The sequence below is a fragment of the Macrosteles quadrilineatus genome, unplaced genomic scaffold (assembly GCF_028750875.1).
Source record: "Macrosteles quadrilineatus isolate MER2022 unplaced genomic scaffold, UCM_ALF_1.0 Scaffold_9__3_contigs__length_116548681, whole genome shotgun sequence".
Taxonomy (NCBI): domain Eukaryota; kingdom Metazoa; phylum Arthropoda; class Insecta; order Hemiptera; family Cicadellidae; genus Macrosteles; species Macrosteles quadrilineatus.
Window position 1 is genome coordinate 31878287 of NW_026542602.1, and position 21742 is coordinate 31900028.

The 21742-nt window shown below is 35.7% G+C and overlaps 1 protein-coding gene across 7 annotated transcripts in view; it reads left to right on the top strand.

The window, feature by feature from the left end:
* Positions 1–20869, top strand: part of LOC129001932 (serine/threonine-protein kinase tousled-like 2) — a 122927-nt gene extending 102058 nt beyond the window's left edge. For all 7 annotated transcript variants that reach the window (XM_054429366.1, XM_054429369.1, XM_054429367.1 and 4 more), the window contains 11 exons: positions 781–1025; positions 4543–4788; positions 6036–6283; positions 7963–8221; positions 8644–8847; positions 9497–9588; positions 15038–15297; positions 15993–16131; positions 16628–16739; positions 17156–17263; positions 17621–20869. In XM_054429366.1, the coding sequence (XP_054285341.1) occupies positions 781–1025; positions 4543–4788; positions 6036–6283; positions 7963–8221; positions 8644–8847; positions 9497–9588; positions 15038–15297; positions 15993–16131; positions 16628–16739; positions 17156–17263; positions 17621–17857 (2150 nt within the window). In that variant the 3' untranslated portion in view covers positions 17858–20869. The remainder of the gene's footprint in view (positions 1–780; positions 1026–4542; positions 4789–6035; positions 6284–7962; positions 8222–8643; positions 8848–9496; positions 9589–15037; positions 15298–15992; positions 16132–16627; positions 16740–17155; positions 17264–17620) is intronic.
* The last annotated feature ends 873 nt before the right edge of the window (positions 20870–21742 follow it).

A 21742-nucleotide genomic window follows, 5' to 3' on the forward strand; every position in this document is an offset into this window, starting at 1 on the left:
CGATGAGTGGTGGATGGATTTAAGTGATTAAGGCCGTTGATATTGATGTGATATTTAAAATACTGTCCAAATTACTACTTTGATTCAAATTTACCAGGTCAAATGTAATTGAGGTCTGAAATTGAGGTTCTGAATTATTAGAAGTACCTGTTTTTTGTTATCAAACCTTCTCAATTCTTTCTAATCAAACATCATACGACTCACTCCCACGCACGGGTTATCCCATGTGGGATTAATTTTGTTTATTTTTAGTTATACATTTTAAAACCTATTTCTATTGCATATATTACATTTTATAAATATTGTCTATTTTATACGAAATAAAGGATTTTGATTTGATTTGATTTGATTTGAAAACAGTGAACCTCAATGTGGCAAATTTTTAGATTTCCTAAACCCCATGTATTGTTACAAAATACTTGAATATAACGAGTTCTTGGTTTTACTACTTGAGATTTGTTATTTGGAGGTGGCACTAGACTGAGCTGGAAAATACTGTCCAAATTACTACTTTGATTCAAATTTACCAGGTCAAATGTAATTGAGGTCTATAAACAGTGAACCTCAATGTGGCAAATTTTTAGATTTCCTAAACCATGTATTGTTACAAAATACTTGAATATAACGAGTTCTTGGTTTTACTACTTGAGGTTTGTTATTTGGAGGTGGCACTAGACTGAGCTGGAAAAAGTGAAATTCTCCAGATATCTGTTTTTTCCCCATGTACTTAAAACCCCTTTGAATCATTCTAGCATCAATAAACTAACCCTATCTTTGCAGGTTCTAGTGATAAGGAGCAAGACTGCGGGACTCCAGAGAAGCTGGCGCGGCCAACGTCAGACAGGAAGAGGAAGCGGAAGGGAGGCGACGACGGAGCAAGCGCTCTTGGTAGTGGTGGCAAGGGCGGACCCAGGTCCATCGACACCAAGAAGATCAACGACTACTTCGTCAAACACACGGGCAACAGTCCCATCCGGCACGGAGGTGCCAAGAGTCCATCACCGGGACAACAGGGATACCCCATGGTAAGGCATAGTCCTAATCCTAAATCAAATGACTAGTACGTTCAGAGTCCCACTAATCCTAACTAGTAAGGATTGGCCCCTCTTTAGATTACCAAATTGTTCAGACTAGATGGAAATGCAGTGAAATTACATGATTCGGTCTTGAGGAATGAAATTTTACTTTGACACTTGCGGTTGAAAAAAAAATAAAAATCTTTTACATCACTTCAAAGGGCGGGTTAGTATTAAAATTAACAAATCTATTTCATGACAAGCTTTGCCCCACATCTATTAAAAGTGAATATTAAGGTTGTTGCTTAGGAAGCTTAAACTATAAAACAAATATATTCATATAATCATAAAGGTGTAGTATTATGATTCCAAGCTGACAAAAAGTTGCCCAAAGTATTAGAGTACCTCAGGAATATTTTTTACCTTTGCTGTCTCTTTTTAAAGAATTGGCTCTCCAGAAACTATAGCTAACTCTGCTTAAGTTTAACCACTTCATAGTACAGCATCTAATTTTTTCCCTAAACAAATAGATTGGGTTTTGAATTTCAAACAAACATCACTTTTTTTAATTGTTAGGTATTAGGTACGGTACCAATTATTAATCAGATAGGTAAATTATAAAAAATGGGGTTTAACACTGCTGCATTTCTTTGACAAAGATGAAGATAGAGTGTGTTAGTGTGTGAGGAGCATTAGTCACAGTTAAGTATATCATAGCACCCTCCTCAGGGCTTAGACAAGAGCTAAATATAGCTGCACATTGTGGGGACTAGAAACTAGCTTACCATTATCTCAAATGTCTCTACTCTTGATTCTTATAATGTCTTGTATTTATTGTAGACAAAACCTGATTGTGCATCTGAAATCTACTTCTTGGAAACTGCATAATTTGTTAATTCGGTTTGAGTTTCATTGGGTTTCTTTTCACTTTGTACTCTATTACAAGGTTTATGAATTACTAATTTACTTTTTTAAGTTTTCAGTAATAAATTGTTGGGTTGGTAACTGTTAATTTTACAAGTTGTACGAATGAAATACATTGACCCCATTCATATACTTATTAATGAATAGAGATAACTCAGGACTTTCTTAGTACACTCGGTTTTCTGGTCATCACAGGAATCCACCTCAGGCCAAACTAAACAGAAGTACTCTTCAACTGTAAATTTTAGTTTACTAAATGAAGTTTTAGCTGTAACTACAGTAGAACCCTGGTTAACCAAATTCGGGTTTTAAGCGAAACCCGGGTTAACCGAAAGGGTTCCATAAAATAACAGGGCTAAAATATAAGTAATACATGATGTAAAATGCTTTATGATGATTTCAGTTTTTTAGTTCAAAATATTGCCTAACCTATTGTAAAATTTCTGTAGCTGAAATACAACACTGTATTATATAGACAATTGTTTTAAATTCATTTTTCATACACACCGTAGTAATACATTGGCAATTTTAACATACTAGTGGCTTGTAGGGACATAAGTCCCTAAAAAGCTCAAATGTAAAACAACTTTTTGCAATACCGGTATTTAAACAAACTCAGAATAACATTAAATCTATGTGTCAGAATAGGCATCCCTACACCATATCTTTTGTGTAAAAACCAGTTTGTTGTTCTTCTTTGTTTGCTTTTGTTGATGTAATTTTCAATAAATAATTTGAATCACTCCAGTGGTTTAACATGAAAAGGCAGCAAACATATCATTGTTTGTGAATAAATACTGGTTTACTAAGGTAGCTTTGGTCTTGTGGTTAATGAGGATAAATAAAAGCTTCCCTGTTTGGAATTTTAAAAATTCATTGGAGGTTCGCCTTCGGATGAATTGAAGACGCCTGCAATTTCATCTGCAGTAGGCTTATTATACCTACGACGATTTTTATTTATCCTGTCTACAAACCTAAGTTCTAATTCACTGTCACCTTGTACAACCATTTCTTCCGAAGCTCTTTTGTAAATTTGTGCAAATGGATTTTCTAATAGAATTTCAGCTAGTTTTGACAATATTTCAGGTTTTAAGTCACTATTTTCTCGACGCCTTTGACGAATTTCTGTTGCTGTTGATGTGTCAATAATGTACAATTGGCCATACACGGGGTCTTCATCATGTTGAGGCAGCAAATCTGAGATTGAACGATAAATCTGTCCTTGAATTTTGAAACAGTATGGTCCTTTTCCTGGAATATCTTTCTTACTGGCTGAAAAATAAGCAAAAGCCATCGCACTGTTGCATTGTCGAATGAATTTATACAGTTGTGGGCTCTCTTCAAACAAACTTTTAAGTTCTACATTAGTTTTTGACTGAGGAAGGTTAATAAGTCCGTTATGGCAACATGTCATAAAATGATTATTCGTTAGTTCTTCTCTAAAATGAAGAGCACTACATTGAATGCACTCTTGGTCCAGTAATCCTGCATCATGGATCTTTACATTTCTCTCGTCTACCATGGGTCTCCTAAAAAGGGGTTGTAACATATCTTGATTAAGTTCGTCATTATCTACTCTTGCTCTCCTACGCGCACTGTCATTCCTATGAACAGTTCCCCGCCTTTGTGGTATTCCCCTGGCGTTCATATTAATTACAGTACTTATAATGAAAAGAATATATATCCAGCGGCCTACATACCAAAACATCTTGAATCCCTGGTGATTTTATAAAAGTACTGTATGATCGAATATGATTACTCTACGTTGTATATTCACTGCACTAAAAAAATTTACTTACGAAGGAATGCAAATACACCATTTTAGAATTAGTTGTTTATATTTACACAACCTTAACCTTAAAATGTGTAGAAATATAAAGAAAACAACATAATTTAAAATAAACTTGAACATATGATTTAAAAATAAAAACAAAACAGAAGTTAGATTTAATTTCGACTCTTTGATTACTTATACAGAATATTTATTCTATGTCGTTTATTCCTTTAACACGACAATAACGTAAAAGCATGAAAAAATGAAACTTGAGTATATGATTTAAATATAAACAAAGAATTTTCCGACTAATCTTCAATATTTCAGTTTTATTATAATAGTATATACATTTCATAGTTGCATAGTTGACTGGCTAAAAGTAAACCAAATGCGTGTATTGATCACTGTTTTCAAATCTGTGGCACAGCTGTTTTAATTTCAAAAGATGTAAACAAATTAAACCCCATGTTGTTTTAATGGGAAAAGTTTTATTCTGTTGCGAATTTATGGTAAAAAAATAAGAAAAATGAATAGTTTTCCCTCAAAATTCACGTCAAGACCTTTAAAATAAGACCCCTCCCATCCTTCTACGGCCATCCAGTCACTCACAATTTCTTTACAAAAATTTGACTTACGGAATTATATATATAGATGACAGCTTAATCGAAAAATTGGTTATCCGAAACGGCTCTCCCTCCGTCATTTCGGTTAACCGGAGTTCTACTGAATAGATAAATAAGTACAACAGCCCTAATTTTTATCCTAACTGGTTTCGGGATCTAACTAATCCGTAGCGGACTAGTGTTGAATGATTTGATTGTATTGCAGTATCCTCCATCGCCGGGGGCCACCATGCTGCCCAGTGCGCAGGTGCCTGTGGTATCTCAGGTGCAGGCGCAAGACTACTCTGCGCTGATGCAGCCTCCTCAGCCCAGGCTACCAGGCGCACCTCACCCCAACCTCGTCAGTAAACAGGTTCAGACTGACCTAACTTGCCAAAGTATACAGGAGTTTGAAACGCAAGCATCGTCTGACTTAGAACTGAGAAATAATAAAATAGAAGAGCTCAATAGGGTAAGTTGAGACTATTCTAAGTTAATTTATTCTTTGTAGTCCCAAGTTACACAGATTAAACATTTTCATTTGTATTTAACTATTTATTTTTAAATCGACTGATCTACCATGTAGGCTAAATTTAAAGGGTTTCTACGAATTTATTGTATTTTAACCTTCCATCGGGCACATCACGGAAGTTACCTCCGGGTCACTACTGTTTTCGTTAAAAACCATAGTATGTGTTTGGCAGGGCTGTGGCCTCATTTACCTCACGAACCTCTTTTGCGGAAGTGGTTTTGACTACTCTTACCCCTTTCCCAGTTGTCAGTCGACCTTGGGGAGTGGCTTGCGTAGCTACTGGAAGTAGCTTCCGTGAGCGCCCTGTGATGCAACGAGTTTCCCGGAGCCTAGCTCCGTGTGCGCCCTTGTGTTTGACTTTATTTAGCGATATTATAAGATGGAAGAAGAACTAATTGCGAGATTGTTGGCTAGTGTTGAAAGGGAGGACAAGGAACAGCATTTAGAAGAAAGAACTAATGGTGCATGAGTTCGGAAACCTGTTTTTTCAAGAAAAAGAGCTTGAACAAAATGTGTGGTCTTTCTAACAAATGGTTTTTTGCATTAGACAATAGGTGTTTTATTTCAAACACCATTGCAATTTTTGTCTAAGAGCTTTGAATGAGTTATTCTTGTACAAAATTATTATTTTTATTAGACCATGTACGTGTTTTTATGTCATATAATATTCAAATTTGTTTTCTAATATACGATAGTGCTGTATATTAGAAAAAGTTGTAAGTACAAAAAGTAAATCTTTTTCATCCACAACACTTACGTATTTTTATTTGTTTTTATAACATTTTCTATTTTATATTCGACTTAAGTAATAGTGTATTAACTCATAAAAAATGTTTTTCTTACAGTTTTATTGCTATTAAAATGTTTTTTACTCATCATTGCATAGTTTTTGTACTCCCGGAGGTAACTTCCGTGAGCGCCCTTTGGTGTTTGATAATCAATGCGCCCGATGGAAGGTTAAAATAGTGTTTATTGTTTATTTTATGTGTAAGGTATTTGTACTTTAAAGGTGGACGAATTATCAAATAAATCAAAGTTAACCCGTGGATTAAGAATTATGTGGTAACACATTTACTATCTTATTCTAGTATACAAATTAGGGAATTTAGTTACCTGGAGGAGAACATGTTAAATGTTAAGGTTAGAATTATTATTCATCTGTTAATTATTATGAAATCTTATTTTAGTCCGCTGAAGAATTAAGGCACCAATTGGCAGCCCAACAAAAGCTGTTAGAACAACACAAAGCGCACACGAATAAGTGCATCGACGTTGTTAAGAAACTGCTCAAAGAGAAGTCCAACATAGAAAAGAAAGAGGCGAGACAGAGGTGTATGCAGAACAGACTGAGGTTAGGTCAGTTTGTGACTCAGAGGGTAGGCGCCACCTTCCAGGAGAACTGGACAGACGGATATGCATTCCAGGAGCTCTCTAGGTAAGTCAAATTAAAGTTTCCGCCACACTAGATTGGAAGGGAATGGACATTACATAGAAACAAGGGATCCAACACAGACGGATTCTGGGGCTAGGTATACACTGAAGGGGACAAGTAAAGAAAACTGGAAAATCTCTCTTGGGTATGCACATGGAGTCAGCCAAACAATACTTGATTGATTACTCATCGCATATAATCAGAATGTTATATAATCAGAAAATCAGTGTCCCTCTCCTTTCTTGCCTATTGTAGCCCAAGCGCATCTAGCTATGCCAACAGATAGCATTTGCAGATGAGCATTTGTTGTATATGGAAAGGACAAGAAATTTGACAAAACCAAATGCCATGACAATTAAGTGTTGATTAAATGCTCTTTTGAGGATTCCCCAGATTCTGCGAGCGTCTTGACATGGCATGTGGTTTTGTGTCCCATATTCTACACTAGCTTCCTTGTGTTGACTTTAGTAAACATTCACCCAAAACCTTTCTGTCCGTAATAATACATTAATTGGCTTCACACATTAACATTAACATTAACATTTCTTCATACATTAAGAAAATTGGCTTCACTATCAGCCTCCATTTCCTTCATCATCCTCAGCGACATACTCATCAAAACATGACATTTTTTTAAAATTTTTTACTAATTTGACATCTATTCATACTTATTATTTTGGTAAAAAAAAATTGTTCAAGTTTATCACTAAAACTATGATTCTATAATTTATTTAGTTGCTGTGAAGAAACATACAGGTACCTGATAGCAACTATAAATATATATTATAAATACCACAGAAGATGAAAAGTTAAAAGGAAAATAAACTATGGCATTTTTATAGTTTAAAAAAGCACCCTTATAATTCTTTTTAACACATTGACTGCAAACCATGACTTGCGTGGTGCTACCTTATTATCTCTTTGTTGAACATGAGATGATGACAATACAGTAGGCCGAGTCTGAGGTCAGGTAGAGCGTCTGAGGTCAGGTAGAGCAACTGTGGTTGTTCCTAGATCTGTGATCTACTCGGGAAGCGAATCTTTCACAACTGATCATGTTTTTTCAACATTTAACTCTACTAAAACTGTTCAAGTCGTCAATTCTCAGTGATTGTGAAACCATGTTTATTTTTCCCCTAAATATTGATTGACCAAACCAGCAAATCAAACATGATAATTTGCATTAAAGTTCTTTGTGTTTACATTTGATTAATTTTTATCCATTGTGAACACCTTGTATCTTATCAGTATTAGCATAGACAAATAGAATAAATATAGACAGTCAAAGGAAGGTTCTGGCACCCACCGCTTGGGTTTGCCGTGTAGTTACGGCGCACACCGCTGCAGCGTCTGCTGGTCGCAGGAGCCGTATGCGACCAGCAGACGCTGCAGCGGTGTGCGCCGTAACTACACGGCAAACCTAACGGTGGACGCCAAAACTTCTGCTAACCGCAGCACAGCTGACGGTCTATAATTATTCTATTTGTCTATGGTATTAGAGACAAGGAAAAACATTGCCACTGTCTTTGATCATACAGTACCACTTCAAGTGCAATATTTGATAGAGAAATTGGCGGTTTATTTGTTTATTGTAAAGGTTTGTTGTTGAAATATTTGTTCTATTTAAAAATCTTGTTTTCCTGACTTGTGGCTGTGAAATTCAACCCATAATTTTTCTACAGGCGGCAGGAAGAAATAACAGCGGAGAGGGAAGAAATAGACAGACAGAAAAAACTGCTGATGAAAAAGAGACCGAGTAATTCAGAGACTGGACGGAAACGAGCAGGTAGTCAGGGTGATCGGGGCGTGGGGGCAGCGCAAGGAGCGGCTGGGGCTGTAACGGCGTTACACAACGGCACCGACAACGCCACCTTCCTCAAACCTGACGCTCTCCCAGGCTTCTCTGCCCAGGAGTACTACGAGGCCGATGAAATACTCAAGGTAAATGTCGTAATTATTAAGTATAGATAAAAAACTAAAGTAAAGATTTTTTTTCAATTTAGCTTATAGAAATAATAATTAATTTATGAAAAAAAATTATTCTTTAACCTACTACTTTAATTTTTTATCTTGAATTCTAGTAACTAGACAGACAATTTAAGGTGTTTCGTAGAAGGGTATCTCTTATCTAAAACTGTGGCCCACTGTATCCTGGTTTCTACGGAGGCACTTGTTTTCTAAACTTAACCTCTACAGCAGATGACAATTCCTGTTGCCGGGCTAATATTTAATTGATTTGAGTTTTTATGATTTTTCAAAGCCATTTTTCAATCTAATGGTTTTCAGTTTTAGGAGGTCCACTTTAGTTTACTTGCTTATTCACTGATATGTTTGACCTTTAATATATGATGTATTTTTAACAGCTGCGACAGTCGGCACTGAAGAAGGAAGACGCAGACCTACAGCTGGAGATGGAAAAGCTTGAGAGGGAACGAAATCTCCACATCAGAGAGCTGAAGAGGATCCACAACGAGGACCAGTCAAGGTTCAACAACCACCCAGTCCTCAACGACCGGTACCTGCTGCTCATGCTGCTGGGCAAGGGCGGCTTCAGCGAGGTCCACAAGGTACAACACAGTAAATAAACAAACATTATCATAAAATCTCTCAGTTGTCAAATCTAATTGAGGGTATGTTGATGTTCTATCATCAAATCTTTTAAATATGTCATTGAAACCAGAGTATGGCCAAACTACAAACGACAAACATAACATTTTCCATTATGAATCCATCACAAATAAAAATAATCAATTGAGTCAACATCTAATTCTTATAGCTTAATTTCTGTGACAGGAAATAACCTTGCATCTCACATGTCTTCTTGTAGTGAATGTATTTTATTACTCTATAACTGAATTAGGTAAGTTACTTGACCTTTTCCAGCCCGACAAGCTAATCCTTAAATTTAAAGTCTGTTGGGGTGCTACATCTGGTACCCACTCATTCTCGATTTTCATTGACTGAGTATATAAAGAACAGTGTTAACCTTTTGTAGTTTAAATTAAGTGTATCCTTTTTATAAGAAGTGTTTTCAAACATTTAGAGGAATACAAAAATTTACAAAACATACTCTTTTAAACCAACAAGAACTAATGTATGGTATCCTTTATTGTTTGCATTTCTCTGTACAATTATTTATTATTTATTTGTTTTGTTTCTCAAATGTAAATAAGGTCTGTTGTAAATTGAATCTATTATATGTGAATGTTATTTCAGGCTTTTGATCTGAAAGAGCAGCGGTACGTTGCCTGTAAAGTTCATCAGCTGAATAAAGACTGGAAAGAGGATAAAAAGGCTAATTATATTAAGTAAGTTCGCATTTGTGTATGTTGTATAATATGTTACATTTATATGTGTTTTGTCTATTCCGGTAACTATGTATAGGCATTGACTATTGGGTACTTAAGTAGACGCAGGGTTGGTACGGTCAGGGAAAACCTGGAAAACCTGGAAATGTCAGGGAATTTTGTTGGTCTGGAAAAGTCAGGGAAAAGTCAGGGAATTTTGGAAAAAATCTGGAATTTCTCTTGAAAGACTACATTTTTTACAGATATGCTACATTTTGCATCTAGGTCTCAATACTTGGTCAAAAACATCAAAGTTTGACGAAAACATCGATGTAACAAAAACATCTGGAACCTACCATCGATATAAAAAACATCGAACATCGACAGACATTCTATCATCACCCTCTGATTACTGGCTTAATTGAACGCACCGAGCTCCCAGTGTTTCTACATGACCAAAAGAATATAATCCCGGTCACTTGGTTAAGAAATCCCGTTTAATCCCTTAAGATTTTTGATGTTAAATTCTGAGTGTTGAATTGGACATATTTCGTTTAAATAGTTGTTTTAACATTGCTATTATATTTTGTTAAGGTAATTTTTTCGATTGGGGTTAGTTTTTCACTAAAATAAAAGCATAGTAAATAAAAACGGACGTCATAGCCAAAACTCCTGTTTTATCCCACATCCCCTTCAAATCCCGCTCATGCTCTAAAAATCCTGTTATCGGGATCTTATCTTATCTTATCTGACAGGGGCAGGTCTTTAAGAGACCTTTAAGCACTTCATCCGAAATCGAATTATTTGGGTTGCGCAATAATTGCTTTCTTGTTGACCTACAAGTTAAGGCGCCCAATGAATGCCTGTAGCTTCCCAATTAGTTCATCCTCAGGAAGGTATCTACCTCTAGCCATATTTCCAAGAGTTATCGATCTAGCGTCAAAGAGCTTGTTACAATCAAAGAGTAAGTGATCAGCTGTCTCTTCTGACCTATCACAGTACCTACAGATCGGTTCACCATCATATAAGCCCATCCGTTGTAGATGTTTCCTGAATCTTCCATGACCAGTTATCAGTTCAACAATTAATTTAATTCTTCGTCTGTCTAGTCTCAAGAGGTCACAGGCAACCTTTTTAGAAGGCCTAAACAGAGTAAGCTGGCTGACCCTAAGAAGGGGAACATCGACCCAGCGTTTGCGATGCTTTTCCTTGGCCCATGACGCAATCGCAGAACATGCACTGTTTCGTGAGATGCCACAGAAGGGTTGTGGGCCTATCATTGAAGTTGCAGAGGCAGTATTTGCCAATCTGTCTGCAGCTTCATTTCCTTTAATGCCTGAGTGTCCTGGCACCCAGCAAAGCGTAAGGTAATTTCTCCTACCCAACTCAGACACAGAAGCAAAACAATCCCACACGAGCCTGGAGTTGAATTCGTAAGAGTTTAATGCTTTTAAGGTCGCTTGACTATCAGTATAGATATTGATTGTTTTGTCTCTGATATCTTTGTTAAGATGTTCTTGAGCACAAACTAGAATGGCAGTGACCTCCGCTTGAAAGACAGTTGGGTACACCCCCATTGGAAGACAAATGCCAGTGCCTCCATTCATCCAATGCACACCTGCTCCAGTGCCCCCATTTTTGATCTTAGAAACATCAGTATAGCATTCTAAATCACCTGTGGGTATGGGTCCTTTTCCGCCAGACCAATCCTTCCTATCTGGTATTAGTACTTTGAAAGGCTTTCCAAAGGAGTATTTTTTGGACATGTGATCTGAAGGCAAGTGCAATTCATCATTATGTACCACCTGAACAATTTTGGAGTGCCCTTTATTGTTTCCTGAGGTTATCCATAAGTATTCGCATCTAAGGCGTTGGGCTGTTTTACTTGCTACCACCTTGATGTAAATGTCGATAGGTAGCATATCAAGCAGACAGTCAAGAGCCGCTCCAGGACAGCTGCTTACTGCCCCAGTTATCATTATAAGAGCAAGCCTCTGAACTCCTGCTAAAGCTTTGACAGCTATAGTAGATTCCATCTTTGGCCACCACACAAGCGAACCATATGTAAGGGCGGGTCGAACAACAGATACATACAGCCAGTGCATAAAAGTTTAGGCTGTAACCCCCATGTGCCACTTACCATCCGCCTGCATGCCATAAGGGACCATTTGCCACGCTCAGTGACTTTTTGAAGATGTGGTCCCCAGTGAAGTGATCTGTCCAAAATTACACAAAGATACTTCACCTGATTCTGCAGCTCTATTACAGTGCCCTGCAGTCTTAGTGGGCCGATCCCATCCAGTTTCCTCCTTCTTGTGAAGGGTACTATTACAACTTTCCTGGGATTTATAGAGAGCCCATCTTCCTGGTACCAACGGTCCACTACCCTTAAAGCTCTATTCATAAGGTCAGTTATGGTTCCGTGGAACTTTCCAACCGCAAGGATTGCAACATCATCAGCATAACCTAAGGCGAAAACCCCACTTTTGTTGAGTGTCCTTATAAGGTCGTCTGCTACCAAATTCCAAAGGAGAGGAGAGAGAACCCCCCCCCCGAGGGCATCCTCGAGTAGTTCTTGCCTCGATCGTGTCATTATGGAGTGAGAGCCTAACCTTCCTACTGTGAAGCAAGGATTCAATCCATCTACATATTATACCGTGAAAACCTCTTCCTCTCACCGCATTAAGAATTGCTGGAGTAGCAGTATTATCAAAAGCACCTTGAATATCGAGAAAGGCACCCAGGGCCACTTCACTGCTCTCTAGAGCTTTCTCAATCTTGCTTACAAGTTGGTGCAACACAGTCTCGCATGATCTTCCTGAGACATACGCATGCTGATTATTATGAAAAGGATGTGTCCTAAGAGCTGTATCCATCATATATCTTGAGACCAACTTTTCTAGGATCTTAAGGAAGAAAGAAGATAGAGAAATGGGTCTAAATGACTTAGGATCAGTGTAACTATCCCTTCCTGGTTTAGGAATAAATGCGATACGTGAATTACACCACCCTAAGGGAATGTGTCCTAAGGCTAAGCTGGCTCTGAAAAGTTTTCGGGATAAGTTAATAATCCCACGTATGGAAACACTGCTAGTACCGGGATGCGCGGAAGGATAGGCCTACATTCATCGTTTCAATTTCAATACGATACTGAATACAATTCCTCATTGAATTTATAAAAAGAGAAAATAATTTATTTATAAAAATAAATACATCTGCCTTAAAAAATAAGGTTGCCAATGACACAGAAAAAATTATACAAGATAAAATTGTATAAGACTGATTAATTTTGATGTTTGCCATATAGATGATTTCTCATTATGCTCAATGAACCTCTTAATGTTTCATGAGTAATAATTTTCAAAAAGGATCTGTCCAAATCATATTGTTTCCAAAAGTTCACAAAAAATTTTGATAATGTTCCTCTTGAACCAATAAACAATCCAATCACCTCAACTTTCCAAATTTTAAAATTTTGCTTGAAATATTCAAAGGTAGGATCATATTTTTTTTTCTCTTCTTCATTTACTTCGTTAGGTTGATTTATGTTTATTTCAAATCGAATTGTTAAATCGAGAATTATGCCTTTGTTAGTTTCTCTTTCTATCAATAAAATATTTACTCTTCTGGTGCTTCCTTTAGAAGAAAGACAGTGTACTTCTTCTTGCACTTCCCATGTGTTATACCTTTTTCGGAAGGCATTTGCTATGATACTTCTTATTTTGTGATGCCTAGTGATTCTTAGAAGTTCACCAAACGGACAGAAGCCAAGGGCATGTGCAGGGGTTTCAATCTCACCACAGGCATGCCTGCAGCGGTTATTGCCCTGACTTCTGCTGTGGAGAACACGCACTGGCACCACATTTGCAATCATTTTTATACTGTCTTTCCACTCAGATTCTGACAAGCCTTCTTTATTAATAATACTTTTATTTCCCGGAGTATAGTCTTTGAAAAGTTCAACACCTTTACCCTTTCAATACTGATTCAACCTTTAATAAACTAAAAAAAACTGCACTTGTAGGAGTTTATAAAAAAAAAATTTATCCTGTTAGTTGAAACATTTAATAGTTTAGTTTGGTATTACTTTTTGTCTCCGGTACAAGCATGGTAGTTATTTTTCCTATATCACATGTTTCTTCCGATATAAGCCGATGATATCGCAAGCAAAATATCGATATATATATCAGTATCAGAAGCACCGTATCGTCTATCTGCTAGTGTCAAGTCAAGGCCAAGTAGAACATAAAGTGTGAGGTTAAGTTAGTTGGTACTCTTAATTTTCCAGATTCCAGATGTTTAATTCTTTTCTTATTGGTTTTATGATTAAACTATTTAGGCCTACATTTTTTCTAATAATTCTCGATTCTGACTATTCGATATTTTGACTGATATTATACTTGACTGATATTAGACTGATATTATACTTTTTCCTGGAAAAAGTATAATATCAGTCTGGGAAACCTGGAAAAGTCAGGGAATTTCATTTTCCAAAATCAGTACCAACCCTGTAGACGTCCCATCTATATGGACCAGCTGTAGCCCATTTTTTATTAGAAAAGAACGTAGTTGTGTGAGCCAGGCGCAGGATATGATAGAGACTAAAACTCTATTTTCTACTTTTTTTTTTTTTTTTTTTTGCTGGCCAAGTTGATGGGTCATAACAGTTGCTATAGCTCACAATAGGTAGTTTGAATTGGTAAAAAATATTGTGCATTCATTCGACATAAATCAATTATTTAGTCAATCTGTCAGCTCACATCAATTACGACGATTTTGGTAAAAAAACTGGATACAAATTTAACATGGGGATGGAATGTCTAGTTGTATTTAATAGTCAAAGGTATTATTATGTTTTAGTTCTATGTTTTAGACATGTTTAAGTTCTATAGGGACTAAAACTATTTACGCGAGTTGCTTACACTAATTTACCTAAGACAGTATTTAATTACTAAAATTCACTACTCATAAATTCTAAGGGAGGTTAGATTATGTTTTTGTTTATATCCTCTCTTTGCCACTGACAGTGATACAACGAAACATAGTACCAAACACTAATTGCACCACTCAGTAATGAAATTTGCCTTAACAGCTTATTAGTTGAAGTGAATCATTACAATTTTACTACTTCCTTCTCAATCCTTGAACCTCATTGGTCTGTTACCCGTGTTGTTATGAGTAAAACTATGCTGTTATGAAAGTAAAAATGCTGTTTTGTGAAACCTTTCATCTCCAAGATCTGAACTGAAAAGGCTGGGCCTACTTCAAAAAATGACAGTAGGTAAAATCATTTACGCTCTAAAAAGTAATTTTCTTATGATATTCAAGGTAGAAATGTCCAAAAGTGCCAGAACTTAAAATCAATTTAATTTAAATTTTTATAAAACAAATCTTGCCCATCCTTAGCCGAGTATTTTAACTGTTGTTGTAAGCTTGTGAGCTCCACTACAGTAGCAACTGTGTATTGCAGGCACGCGCTGAGGGAGTACAACATACACAAGGCGCTAGACCACCCGCGGGTGGTGAAGCTGTACGATGTGTTTGAGATAGACGCCAATTCCTTCTGCACGGTACTCGAGTACTGCGACGGTCACGACCTTGACTTCTACCTGAAGCAACACAAGACCATCGCGGAGCGCGAGGCTCGCAGCATTGTCATGCAGGTGGTGTCTGCGCTCAAGTACCTCAACGAGATCAAACCTCCCGTCATACACTACGACCTCAAACCTGGTGAGTAAACTGCAGTTATCCGGATCACCTGAAGGAGAAAAAATGTCAAATTGGCCAGGATAATTATGCTAATTGCAGTTTAAAATAATTTGTTACTAATTTTAATGTGTGTCAATTGTGTTCATCGTGCTCTGAGTCTATTGCAGTGTCGTATTGATCTGCCTAGTGTCCTGTCTTCCATCAGTTGTTGGCCTTCTCAAGGAGTTATATGTTGTGTTCAACTTTCTCCTTAAAAATCCAATTATCTGGATTTGTGATTAGGCTTATTTGGATGGGGTCGGTTTAATTGATCCAGACACTTAGTTGTCTACTGTATACAAAAATGGCACTTAAACGAATTAAATAAATTAAAACAAAACTACAATTATTAGAGATATAGGAGGATTTTTTTGTCCAAACACCATAGAAAAAACTTGCCTTGGTGAAGCCTCAGATTAAGTAACCCTGCATCAGAGCAATTTAACTTTGATTATGTAGTTGATTAGAAGACATATCCAGACTAAAATGTAAACTTGCAAATATTGTAGCAAATTCTTTTCATCTGCCACCTGAAATGTCATGAAAAGAGTTTCAAACAAACTGTCGAAAGATTTTGTTGTTTCCTTTTTATCACAAGTTATGTATAGAATTACGCCTCATAATATTTTTTTATTATTAATTTATAAAGTGATGAGGTAATTGTGTTTGTTTGCCAGGCAACATATTACTTACGGAAGGCAACGTGTGTGGGGAGATCAAGATCACAGACTTTGGCCTCAGTAAGGTGATGGATGAGGAGAACTACAACCCTGACCATGGCATGGACCTCACCTCGCAAGGGGCTGGCACCTACTGGTCAGTATCTAACTGTCAAAAGTCGTCAATGCTAAGTGCAGTACAGTTTACACCAATACCCCAATCTTTAGGTTTTTACCGGTTATTCAAGGTTGTCCAATGATGGGACAACCCAAATATTTCATAAACAAATTATGAAAAATTTTAGAATTTAACTTATTTGATCTATATGTTCTATAACCAAAGTATGTTTTTGCTAATCATTCTGACACCTAGGATGAGGTTTGTTAAAACATGTACATTAGGCAAATTCGGGAGCAAGCTAGAGAAGTGGTGCTCCTCTAAGTTCCAGGCTCAAATCCCCCTTTTAGGTATGTGATAATGCTGTCACTCTATTTGTCTAGCTTGAAGTACCGGTTCTGGGCCAATCCAAAAATGTGAAGCTATAACATAAATAATAATTAAGCTTGGTTAGTTTTAACTTGACCATTCAAAGTAATGTTTGATAATGTTCTAAATTTACAGTACAGTGTATTAAAGTGTAATTTTGTCCTAGGTATCTCCCTCCAGAGTGTTTTGTCGTTGGCAAAAACCCTCCAAAAATCTCCTCCAAAGTGGATGTTTGGAGCGTCGGTGTGATATTCTACCAGTGTCTTTATGGCAAAAAGGTAAGTGTGACAACAATTTTTTTTTCTATTGTAGGTTGTACGTTTTCATAAATTTCGTGTCAATGTTCCACTTTGTTGCCAAATTTTTGTCAATTGATTAACATATGCTGTAAAAATTTTAAAGCATTCATTAAACTATTATTGTCATATTTTATGAACAGGCCTAGTTGGTATACCAGCACCGACCATTGACAATATATACTGATACCAATGTCGAATAATTGGTTGCATCAAGAATCAGATTATCTCTACTGTCAATAATCTCAATTAATATAATGTATAAAACTTATGTCAATTACTAAAAGATAAGATAATGTTTTTTTTCTTTACGCGACAGATTCCAAAAAGGCAAGAAATGGGTAATGACTAGTAAGTAGTTTCTTATATTTTTTAATACATTTTCAAATGTTTTGCAGCCATTTGGCCACAACCAATCTCAAGCCACGATCCTAGAAGAGAACACAATACTGAAGGCAACCGAAGTACAGTTTGCCAACAAACCTACAGTCAGCAGTGAAGCAAAGGTACAGTAATCATATTATTTATAATTTGCCTTACAGCTCAGCTTAGCTTCCCAATACAAACACCATTCAACTTAGCCTTAAGTGATTTGTTATCCCCCCCCAGTTTTTAAAACGTTCAGTTTCAGTTTATCTGGATGGAGTTCTATTGTACGAGTACTTGGAATTAAAAGGGCACAGGCCTTCTATATATTGACTTTTGTAAGCTGTTTTCATTGTTTTAGGCATTGATAGTAACTACTAAAAATAAACACAAAAAAAATTATATTCTAAAGAAATCTATAATTTTGTTAGATTCAGTATCAGTTAAAACCTCAGATCTCAACTGGCTACAACTAGTAACAAGTAATCATTTCACAGAGTTTCATCCGAGCTTGTCTTGCGTATCGTAAGGAGGACAGGATCGACGTGATGGCACTGGCGCGACACGACTACCTGCAACCGCCGGTGCCCAAGCACGGACGCCAGTCTGCGGCTAGCAGCAGCAACCTCAGCAGTCTGCAGCAACAACAACAGCAGCAACAGAGTCAGCAGCATTCGTCAGCTGGCTTCAGCACCGGCATGTTCAGCGGCATGAATGCATCCTCCTCCTCGTAACAACCGCCGCGTCCCCACTTGTTATCTAGTCGTTAACACTACTGCGTCGCGCCGTGCTGCTGTTATTGTTCCTACCGACCGACTGAGACTTTTATAAAAACGGTTCTGTGATACCCGGTCGTGCGGTGTTTCTCTGAGACTAATTTCACATACCTCGGTTGCTGCGCGTCGTACGAATGTAAATTATCAAGCGGATCGATACAGTTTAGTTGGTTTATCTGTAAGGTTTTCTTTGGATTAAAATTTTATTCATCACTGACTATTGTAACTATTTCTTGTCTGCGCTCTAGCCTATTTATTGTTATTTTATTTTAACAATTATTTCTTATAGGTCTGATTTTTTATTTTATGTATAATAGTCCAATTTTTAACTAAGTGGAAATAAAAAGTTTAGTTAGTTATTATTTTTGTTTTCATTTTGCTCCTGCTAAGGTAAAAATTTAATTTATTTGGGAATTTGAAGAAACGTACGTAGGTACCAAAATCATTGGTAATGTTTTCAATGTGTGGTATTAACAGTGTTTGCAAACATAATCATTCATAGGACATAATAATCATAGTATTGTAGAAAAATAAAGATTTTTCAACTGCCGTTAATTTATGTATTTAAAATGCTATGTGATATTGTGTCTCTTACAACTGTAAGTCAAAAATAGTTTGAGGGTTCAAATCTAATAAGATTTTATCAAATGGAAAAATCGATAAAAAATCATAATTTTAATTTTTACATTCTTTTGTACCAACCAATCTTGTTAGTGTAGAATTCCTCCACTGGAAATTTAATTTATATACTTGAAATACATTTGTTGTTTTTCGCTCATCACAAATGACGAGCATGTGAGAGTGAGTTGTGCAATGATGAATAAAGTTTTAATCCGCAGACTGTCACGTGGTGTGTGAAGTTAAAGCTTGTTCCTGAGGACGCTCCCGGAGTGAAGTGATGTACATATTGTTGCCTAGCGTAAGCACCTGTCTCCACGTCCAACGGTTGGTACATCTCGTGCAACCACCGCATTTCTACATTTCTTGTGTTTCTATACATTTATATTTTTATACATTTTATTTGTATTATTCTGTTTTTCTTGTTGATAAAACAAAAAGTTATTTAAAGAGATCGGCTATTTCTGAGAAAAAGATTCTTTATCATAGAAATTTAAATGATTTTGGTTTTTGACTATGTTGAGCAGGCCTACTCAGCTTTAAATTCCAATAGAATTGAACATTTTGACAATGATGCTTGGCAAAAAGACAATTATTTATTTACCCAATGATTTATTTTTTGAGTGAATTTTGCCTACAGAGAAAATGCTATTACTGTAGGTTTTGTAATGTTTATAAATACTTGAGATAATTAATTGACTAATTGAAAAACTTAAATAACATCCTCCTTTGACAGCAAACACTATTGACCACATTGACATGTTTTTGTCGTTTATTGAGCGTTATTCACAGATGTACCAACCCTCCTAGTCTTTCTGTATCATCAACAATTTTTGACTATTGTAACCTTTTACTGTTAAGCAATTAATTATACCTTAAAACTATGATTGTAAGTGTGCAAATTTAAAGCGAAGCTGAGGCAAATTTTTTTCACTGTTTTCAAATCAATTTGATTTATTTGTTGTTTGTTTTTGCAATACTGTCTAATTCTTCAGTATTTGTTTGTTTGTTCTTGCCGTATTTGTAAAAGTACCTCAGACTAGAAAATATGCTTCTTATCATTACATTCTATTCAAATTTTCATTTCCCTTCAATGACTAAAATATCTGTGTTTTGATGTAAATTTTAATTGTTGGATTACAATAATTTGTTTCATTGAGCTATACAACTCGATTTTATCATATGAGAGTATCTGTTTTAAGATGCCAGTATTGGCAATAACCTTTAGTTGTAATTGTTCATTTACTGAACGCTGTTAAAAAGTAAAATCTACTTTAATGATCAAAGGGCCCAGACAACTCTTTCTAATATTTCCCACACTGCATAATTTAGGCAGTACAAATCTGTAGCCACAAATAAGACACAAACTAGATTTGATTTGACACAGTTTTTTTACAGTAGGCCTCCTAGTACAAATATACTCATCTTGATAGGCTTTGTAAAGTGTGTTGAGGGTATGTCCCTCAACTCGATCTTCTGTCAACATACAGATTCATTAAATAATTTATATTTTTTATATGTTTACAATTCCCATAAATATTATTTTATTTATTGACAAAAATGAACAGCCATTCAATGAGTTGTTGTATAGTTGTGTTTTTTATATTGCTGATTAATATTTTACAAGATTGTTTATACCATTAAAGAATCACAAAGTTGTTTATGGCTAAAATATTATTGTCTGATACCTCATTTAGTTGCTTGTGATAATAGTTTTAATCATTCCAAAATTTTATTTTGACTAGTATCAACTAAGACAATACAGCTGTTACGATTTTTTCTTGTTTTATGGATACAAAGGTAAAATAGGTTACAATTTCAAAAATTGTTTCAAAATTTTCAAATTGTAAGCCCAGAGTAAACCGATGTTTATATTTTAACTTTACCATATTTATTAAATAATTTAGACTCTAGAAAGTGGGCGGTTTGCTTTGGGCATGCTTAGCTTCCATAATATAAATATATAAATATAACTGTGCTTCGATATTATACATATACATATACTAATTGTAAAAACACTGACGTTATCAAGATACGTTTAGTGCGGATGTGAATCGACGTTCGGTCGAGTGTTTCTTTTTCTCATAGGGGATGTTTTAACCCGATCGAATAACACTGGTTTTGTGAAATTGTTATGTATATTATTATTATTATTTCTTGTTTGTAAGGACTACTTTTTTAAACAATGTATTATTTATTTTGTAAGGCGGCGAGTGAATGTGATCGAGTGAGGACTGAGTTGTCGTCGAACTAGAACTAGTTGAAATTATGGATTTAATAATAATTACAATTATTATTATTGATTATACATAAAATCATTTCTCCACAGAGAGAAATACAAACCGAAAGGTGCTGCAGTTTGTTTTATTCATCATCCTGTTTCAGTGTTTTATGACTAAGCTTCTGATTTCATACAACATACATTTTCTTCAAGCAGTAAACACATTTCATAAAACTCAAAAAAAGATAAGTTTTTTTGGTGAGTCGGTGGCTCAGTTGGTAGCGTCACGGACTTCAGGCCCAAGGCAGCGATGTGGGTTCGGATCCTGGTTACTGCCAAAAACATTTTATCAGTACAGCACACCTTTGTACTGTACCGGCTCACCCTTTGCTTTGCTGGATACGTTCCACGCACGGGCAGTTAGTCTATGTCGACGGGCAAATACAAGGATCACAATTATAAAACTGCCCAATTGTTGAAGCTCTCAACCTAATCCATTGGCCTTGTCACGGAACTAGTTTGTGGTGGCTCTATTGGGCTCCAAATTTGTATCACGGAACATTTTATTGGCTTAGATTTCAAAAAATATTTTTCATATTTTTTTAACTTTTGGTATTTTACAAAAACATGTTAAATTTTTATTTATTTATCTACTTTTATATGTTTTGTATTTTTACATAGGAAATTGTATTTTAAATAAATGTTAGGTGCAAAAGAATATATATACTGGCAATGATACTGGCTTTTTTGGGCAAATAAAATTATCATGCTCTCAAAAAATATAAATTTGTTTTTAATGTTATTTTTTAGGCAAAAATTGTTTTTTTACTTTTTATTATATTTAAATATAATAATTATTGAAGGCAATTTTATTTTGAGAGAATAAACATAACTTGCTATTTTGTAACTTCAAAAAGAAATGTTTTATACATTTATAAAGAAAGCCCTGCTTTTTTGCTAGCTTAAAAAAATAGGGTTTTCCAATTTTTAGTACTTTACAAAAA